The 7,583-nt window shown below is 57.6% G+C and overlaps 1 protein-coding gene across 1 annotated transcript; it reads left to right on the forward strand.

Moving 5' to 3' along the window:
- The first annotated feature begins 2,318 nt into the window (after positions 1-2,318).
- Positions 2,319-7,280, forward strand: LOC121105362 (aquaporin-2). The gene is made up of 4 exons (XM_040641918.1): positions 2,319-2,678; positions 5,727-5,891; positions 6,268-6,348; positions 7,071-7,280. The coding sequence occupies exons 1-4, from the start codon at positions 2,319-2,321 to the stop codon at positions 7,278-7,280; spliced, it is 816 nt and encodes a 271-aa protein (XP_040497852.1).
- The last annotated feature ends 303 nt before the right edge of the window (positions 7,281-7,583 follow it).

Below are 7,583 nucleotides of genomic sequence, written 5' to 3' on the forward strand. Positions count from 1 at the left end.
AACACCAAACTGATATCTAAATCAATCTGAAAGACTTCTTTCATTAGATACAAACCAACATTGGTGAGAAAGCATTTTTCGGGTAGTTTTCCTTCATGGCTTTTCAAAATTATTTTTAATTATGGCAAAATACACGTAACGTAAAACCATTCTAACCATTTATGACTACACAGTTAAGTGGTGTTACCATTACCACAATCTATGGCCAAGAAAGCATTTTTGCAATACTAATTCGTGGTGCCTCATGCAACTGATGATGGCACCTTTGACCTCAAAAGACATGGCGTCGTGGTCACTGTAGGCAAAATGCAGTCCTCCCCTGAGGGAGCTCCACTGCCCACCAGGACCCACAGCTTGAACCCCCCGGCTTTGACAGGTTCGCCTTCTTCCTCCCTGGCTCAAAAGGAATGCACAGCACAAGTAGGGCCCAGTCATGGTTGGTGCCCTTCCCTCCTCCCCGTCCTGGGCCCAGAACGTGAGTAAGTCTTAATCTCTCTGGACTTCAGGTTCTTATCTGTAAAGTGAGATCCATAGGCTAGATGACCTCTAAGATCCCACTGGGTTCTAAATTTATGACTGTGACTGAATGACCACACACACACACACACACACACACACACACACACTTGGGTTGGGAATTAATGGGCTTACAGAGAGAAACCGTGATGCTTCTTCCAGGTTTATGGGGAGGTAAGAGATTTTCACTTGATGAGGTGAGGGCAGGTCCGGCCCAGAATCAGGGGTCAGCAGGTCACTCCCTTTCTCTGTCTCTCAAGATCATAAACACCTTGACCGAAGAGGAGGGACCAGAAGGGGTGCATGGCCCATCTAAGGGCACACAAGGGGTTCCCCTCTGCAGTCTCTGATCCCTCCCAGACTTCTGTTCCTAGGACTGTGACTTGCTGGACAGGTGGTTAGAGCAGGGTCTGGAGACAGTCCTCCTAACCACCCTCTGAGCCTGACCCTGTGTTTGGGTCCCGGGGAGAGGGAACAGGGCCAGAGGGATCAGGAAAGAGCAAGGGAAGTGGGGCCCGGGGACTCCCAGGCCAGAGCAGCACTGATGGTGGGCCATGGCTTTGCCCAGATGCTGGGCTGAGTGGGCAGCAGGGCCAAAGAGTCGCTTATGGATCATTGTGGCCTCCGTGAGCCTGCACAGCTCACTGCCTCACAGAAATGTCCTCCCCATGTGGCTTGGGTGGCTCCGAGCTCCGGGGGGTGCCTACAACCTGTCACAGCTTCTGGGACCATGTCTTTTGAGTTTAGGGAGACCTTTTCTCCTCCTCCGAGTATTCAGAGTATAAATAAATAACGCTATTAGTAATAGCTGGTATTAATTGACAGCTGACTGTGGGCCAGGGCCGGCTCTGAGCACTTTACGTTATTTCATTTAATCCAAACCCCAACCCCATGTAAGTTGATTACGCCCTGTTTACAGAGCCGGAGAAGAAAGGGTAAATCACAGAGAGGGGCCAGGGTGATGCTGGAATGGGGAATGGAAGCCCAGAGCTTCCTCAGACACCCGTAGGTCGATCCCATCACCCAGGGCCAGGGTCCCCCTGCCACCAACACCACCCCCTCCCTCCAGGCTATGGGAGCTGCCTTTTGGCTGGGGTTCCAGGGAGGAGGCGAAGCTTAATAACTTCTGGGTGATTGACTACAAGAAAGTGAGCCCGGAAGAGAAGAAACCTTTATGCCTTGGAAGGTTCACGTCACAAGCCGAGCAGTTGTTTTCCATCCCCTTCAAGAAGGAATAATTGAAGGTCAACCACAGGAAGAACTTCCCAATCACTAGAAGGGGCAGCATGGACATCCCCTCTCATGGTCAGTTTTGGGTGAGGGGTTGTCCCTGTCTTGACCAATAGTTGGAGTCAGAGGGAGGGGGTTTGGCAACATCCCCTTTGAGAATCCCCATTCACAGGACCAGTGGGGGTAGGGGAAGCCCTGGGGCCTCAGCCCTGGGGGAACCAGGGAACAAACACGGAAAATCAGGGGACGTCAGTCCTTATCTGGAGCTCATTAATGGGGAACATTAGTCAGCTGTGAAGGCCGAGATGGGGTGATAGGCATGCGGGTGGGCAGGGTGGGGGGTGGGGGCAGGAGGCCGCCATAGGAGACACAAGGTAGGGGCCCAGACTCCACCTCCACCTCACGTGTCCCAATCCTGGATGGAAGAACCCTATAAATGCCCCTAGTCCAGCCTCCCCAGAGACCCTGAGAGAGAGAGAGAGAGAGAGAGAGGGAGGGAGAGAGAGAGAGAGCGTGCTCCGCAAGCTTCCTTCCCTGTGACTGCTGGGCCAGCCCGCACGAGGCTCCACAGCATGTGGGAACTCCGGTCCATAGCCTTCTCCAGGGCGGTGTTTGCAGAGTTCCTGGCCACACTCCTCTTCGTCTTCTTCGGCCTCGGTTCAGCCCTCAACTGGCCAAGGGCCCTGCCCTCCGTGCTGCAGATTGCCATGGCCTTCGGCCTGGGTATCGGCACCCTGGTGCAGGCTCTGGGCCACGTCAGCGGGGCGCACATCAACCCTGCCGTGACTGTGGCCTGCCTGGTGGGCTGCCACGTCTCCTTCCTCCGAGCGGCCTTCTATGTGGCTGCCCAGCTGCTGGGGGCTGTGGCCGGGGCTGCTCTGCTCCACGAGATCACACCACCCGACATTCGAGGGGACCTGGCTGTTAATGCAGTGAGTAGCCAGAACTTTGTCCCCTCCACAAGGGGCAGATCCTCAGAGTCCCTTGGAAAGGGTGAGATGGGAGGGACCAGATCTGGGTGAGGGTCTGGGTGGGGAGACAGAAAGATGGAGGGAGGGAGGCGAGGGAGGAGGGAGAGAGGGAGAGATGTGGGAGCCAGGAACACAGGGGCCGTAAGGGAGCCTGGGGAGAAGGAGCAATAAGGTCAGAGCAGAGGCAGGATCCGTGCGGGTCTGCCGGAACCTTCTACCCTGAGCCTCACGGGGGAAGAGCAGCATTAAGGTTTCTGCTGACCTGATGCCTGCATTACAGTGAGGGCTGGGCTAGAACTCAGCAGAAGACAAAGTCCCAAAGCAGATGAGCTTTCTGAACCGGGAGGAACCTCACAGGGCTAGTCCCCAGGGTCTTCTCGAGGGAAGAAGTTTCCAGTAGTTCTTCAGCTTCTGTGTGTGGGCCTCACAGCAGGGGCTCCTCACAAGCCACACGCTGACACCTCACAACAGAGCTTCGCGGTAGGGATGGGTATTTCCATTGTTTAAGGTGCCAGAAGCCAGCCTTCAAACCCAGGCTTGACAGCAAAACTCATGATCTTTCCACCTGACCAATGTCCCCTCCCTGAGCCATCAACTAAGACCTGTTTAACAAACAAGGAAACTGAGGCCCAGAGAAGGGAAGGGATGGGCCAAGAGTTCTACAGGGGGTCAATACCAGAGAAAGCACCAGAACTCAAGGGAAAGCTGAAGAGGCAAGGTCTCTCCAGACCCTGGAGAAGGTCCCCAGAGCCTGTGACTAACTGCGGATTACACGAACAGCAGCTAATCGGACACCATAGGCACTTTAGGAGCTGGGGGGGGGGGGGGTGCCTCAATCCCCCCCCCCCGCGTCCCTGCCCTCCGTCTCTCCTGGGTCTGTGCAGCACCCTGGCATCTGAGGCCATGGCTGGGGAGGCAGAGTCTATGTCCCCTCAATACACCTCTCGCTTCACCCCCCAACCCAAGCCAGGGCCGCAAGCGCCTCTTTTATGCCTTGATGCCCTGCCTTTCCCTGGGCCACTGGATAAAGGCTCCGATGTCTCCGAAGAGTCCTAATGGTTTCCATGGCCACCCCCTCCTTTGCACACATGACCCTTCCTCATGCAAGGGCCAGAGGTGTCCCAATTGAGGAAATTTTTTCTTCTTCAAAATGGAAAATATGATGAGGCTGGGGGTTCAGGGATGAGAAGAGGCTAGAGTGGACATGGTGGGAGACAGACTGAGGAGTGTGACCCCTTCCAGTGAGAATGAAATTAGCTCTGTTTCCAGCAAGAAGAGGTCCGGTTAGACTGCCAGAGGAACTTCCTGAGAATACGGCCAAGAAAGTCTCAGAATATGTGGCTCGAGAATCTCCTCTCACACAGAACAATGGGAATGTGAAGGGGCCGTGGGGACACTCACTCCTGTTTCTCCAGCATTTGACAGTTAACAGGGGCCTGCAGAAGGGAAAGGTCTGGGGACGGTCCCCCAAGTGACAGCTCAGCATTTACCATCTTGAGGAACTAGGGAGAACCCTGCCTGGCTGGAATGGGGCAGCAGTGGGCCTGAGTTGCCCTGAGGCTAGAAAGCTAGATGACCCCTAAGGCCATTCCAGGCGTCCTCTGAGGTCACTGGAAAGGCCAGTCTAGCCACCAGGAAGTTATCACTGATGCACGCCTGCTCTTTGCCAGGCCGGATGTCACTTACTTCTTGGTACAACACTGGAAGACGAATTCTGTGATCCCTCTACCCTGATTGGTACATTGAGGCTCAGCATTCACTTGACTCCAACCACAGAACTAGCTGGTGTCAGCACCTGGAGTCAGACGCCGAATCCACGTCCACACCTCTCCCTCAGAAAAGCTATTTACCAGTGGGGATGAGGCTGGGGCTCTGCCCTCGTCGTTCCCAGTCCTCACACAGTCCTCCAGAAACTGTTATCCCCATTATACGGAAGGACAAACTGAGGCTGAAGTAGTAAATAGGGTCCCGTGGCAAGTGATAGGACTCCAAAGTACCTGCCTTCAAGGCCCTTTTCACTGCCCCCCACTAGAGGCTCTAACATTAGACGACAGGGGGGTTAAGGTTAGACCCTAGAGACCCAAGCGTGCCAGCCTGATGGTTAGGACCCAAGAATGGGGGTTCAGGGCCTGGAGAAAGAGCGTGGGAGCTGAGAGCTGTCCCAGTGCCAACCAGTGCAGTGCCCAGCGCTTGAGGGCAGGGTGTAGGGACAGGATGACAAAACCCAGGGAGAAATCCAGTGCTGGGTGAGGCCCGGTTACGAAATCGCCTCTTTGCTCGGCCCCAAGTTCTCTCATTACCCAAGGCAGGGTCTGCCAGGACCATGGGCACCCCACCTGGTCCACAGGCCCCCACACCACAGTACAGGGCACCAGCGCCCCCACCCCAACCTCCACACAATGTGCAGGGAACAAATCCACAGGGCAAAACTCAGGCCTAGAACAGTGAGAACAGGCAAGATCAGGGGGAGCAGGCAAAGGTGAAAGGAAAGAGCTGTATACCGGGCTCATGGGGTGAGGGGACGCACAAGGACCGTCCCCAGACCCAAGTCCCAAGACCCTTCCCTGGGGGCCGTTTGTCCACAGGAAGAAAGACCACAGGCCCCTCGTTACACCAGGAGTATCTCACGGCCTAGAGAGCAAAGAAGGCCCTTCTGTTACCTGCCCTAAAGCTTGGGCTGCAGTCAGGACCTCTTCCCTTCTCGTTGTTCAGGAAACACATTTGGGGACCTCAGCACCCTTTTCCTCTCACATTGGGCACAGCCCCCAGATCTAATGGGCTATGGAGTCAGTTTTCCTACCTCTGGCCTAGGGACCACAAGCAGTCCTGGGGTCCATCCCCCTAACTTGGGGCCACAGCCCAGGAAAAAGCTATCATTCATTTGGGCTAAGGTGGCTGGTAACCCCAGGTGTTCAGTCCCAGCCCAGAAGCCTCTCTGCAGTTGGGCAGGAAAATGGAGCCAGAGTGGGGAGTCTGCTCAGCGTCCCCTCACCCGCCCTCTTTCCCCAGCTCAGCAACAACACGACAGCTGGCCAGGCTGTCACTGTGGAGCTTTTCCTGACCCTGCAGCTGGTGCTCTGCATCTTCGCTTCCACAGACGAGCGTCGTGGAGACAACCTGGGCACCCCCGCCCTCTCCATCGGTTTCTCTGTGGCCCTGGGCCACCTCCTTGGGGTAGGTCATGGCTGCTGCTTCTAGCCTCCCTGGAGGGGTGGACATACAGACCTTCCCCAAAGAAGCAGACGCACAGACCACTCTAGAAATAGACACACAGACATCCAGAAGTGACAGACACAAAGACCCCCAGGGGACAGATACACAGAACTCCCCAGAGGGACTAGTCATGTAGCCACAGCAGAAGGTCTGACTCCCAGATACCCCAGATCTCACTCCAGCCTCCAATGAACACAGAGCCCTGTACACATATGGATTAACTGCCCATCACAGGGACTCCCCTGAGGCTGAGGTCGAGTGCTGCAGAGGGGCGCAAGGACCCCTGCACTGTCCTCGTCATCTCCCTCCGCTCCCTGACCCCTGCCTTCCCCTGTAGATCCACTACACCGGCTGCTCCATGAATCCCGCGCGCTCCCTGGCGCCCGCCGTTGTCACCGGCAAGTTTGACGACCACTGGGTAATGGTGAAACCTCCTGCCTTCCCCACCCCCCCTCAGAAACCATCTCCCTGCAGGGCGGGAACAGAGCGGGGTCAGAGCTCCGCCAACCCCTCCCCCCCACCCCCCGCCCCGCGCTCCTCCCAGAGAGCCCGGAGTTCCAGCCTGGGGCTCCCTTCTCGGGTCTGTTGCGGAACGCTTCATTTCCACATCCGCCCTCGAGGATCATAGCCGTTGTTGCCTCCCTGGCTTTTTGGAAGAGTTAAGCGACGGTCCTTCAGTGAGGTGGGGAACAGCTCACACAGTGCGCTGGGGCCCGTGAATGGTAATATTTGTACGAGCTAACACAGACATTTATATCATCTAGCCTTAGCACGGGCCAGGCCTTATTCCACGCGCTTTGCAAATAATAACTCACTTCGTTTTCACGCCTACCCTAAGAGGTAGATATTATCGCAATGAAAGGAAACTGAGGCCCAGACAGCGTGCGCAAATTGCCTCTGTTCGCCGGGGCAGTCCTCTTGGAATTCGCACCCTTAACCCCCAGCTAACCAATCTGCCCCCACAGCCGCCGCTGTCATTACTAAGTCCGCCAATCCCCCCTCCCTGTATTCCATTAATCGGGTGGGAGACCCCCTTTTCAACACCAAGTCGGGCGGGGCGCGTCTGGAGGCTGAGGGGCGCGGGGAGTCGGGGCTCGCCCCTCCCATCCCCGCCCCGACCGGCCTCTCCGCCCGCCCCAGGTCTTCTGGATCGGACCCCTGGTGGGCGCCGTCCTGGGCTCCCTGCTCTACAACTACGTGCTGTTCCCGCCGGCCAAGAGCCTGGCCGAGCGCCTGGCCGTGCTCAAGGGGCAGGAGCCCGACGCCGACTGGGAGGAGCGCGAGGTGCGGCGGCGGCAGTCGGTGGAGCTGCACTCGCCGCAGAGCCCGCCGCGGGGCAGCAAGGCCTGAGCGCGCCGCCCGCCCGGCCCGAGGCCCCGGGCTCGGAGGGGGAGAGCTCCGAGGGACCGCCTGCCGGCCGCCCAGCCCGCCCTCCTCTAGCCCAGGTCCGAAGTCGGCCCCCGCGGCGCGCGGAGGAGCCGCTGCCAGGGCGGCGGGGTGGCGGCGAGCCTGGCGGACCCCCGGCCCCAGGCTGCAGGCAGGGAGCAGCAGTCCGACGCTCCGGCCCCTTGCAGGGAGCTGGACGCCTGGGGAGGGAAGGCCAGCAGGCAGAAGAAGGCTCTGGAGAGGTCGCACCGGGGTCTGCGGGGGAGG

The sequence above is a fragment of the Ursus maritimus genome, unplaced genomic scaffold (genome assembly GCF_017311325.1).
Source record: "Ursus maritimus isolate PB19 unplaced genomic scaffold, ASM1731132v1 scaffold_26, whole genome shotgun sequence".
In the NCBI taxonomy this organism is placed as follows: Eukaryota; Metazoa; Chordata; class Mammalia; order Carnivora; family Ursidae; genus Ursus; species Ursus maritimus.

Coding starts and splice junctions, on each gene's coding strand:
- LOC121105362 (XM_040641918.1), top strand. CDS start 2,319: ATGTGGGAACTCCGGTCCATAGCCTTCTCCAGGGCGGTGTTTGCAGAG. Junction 5,892..6,267: donor CCCTGGGCCACCTCCTTGGG/GTAGGTCATGGC, acceptor CTTCCCCTGTAG/ATCCACTACACCGGCTGCTC. Junction 6,349..7,070: donor GCAAGTTTGACGACCACTGG/GTAATGGTGAAA, acceptor CGCCCGCCCCAG/GTCTTCTGGATCGGACCCCT.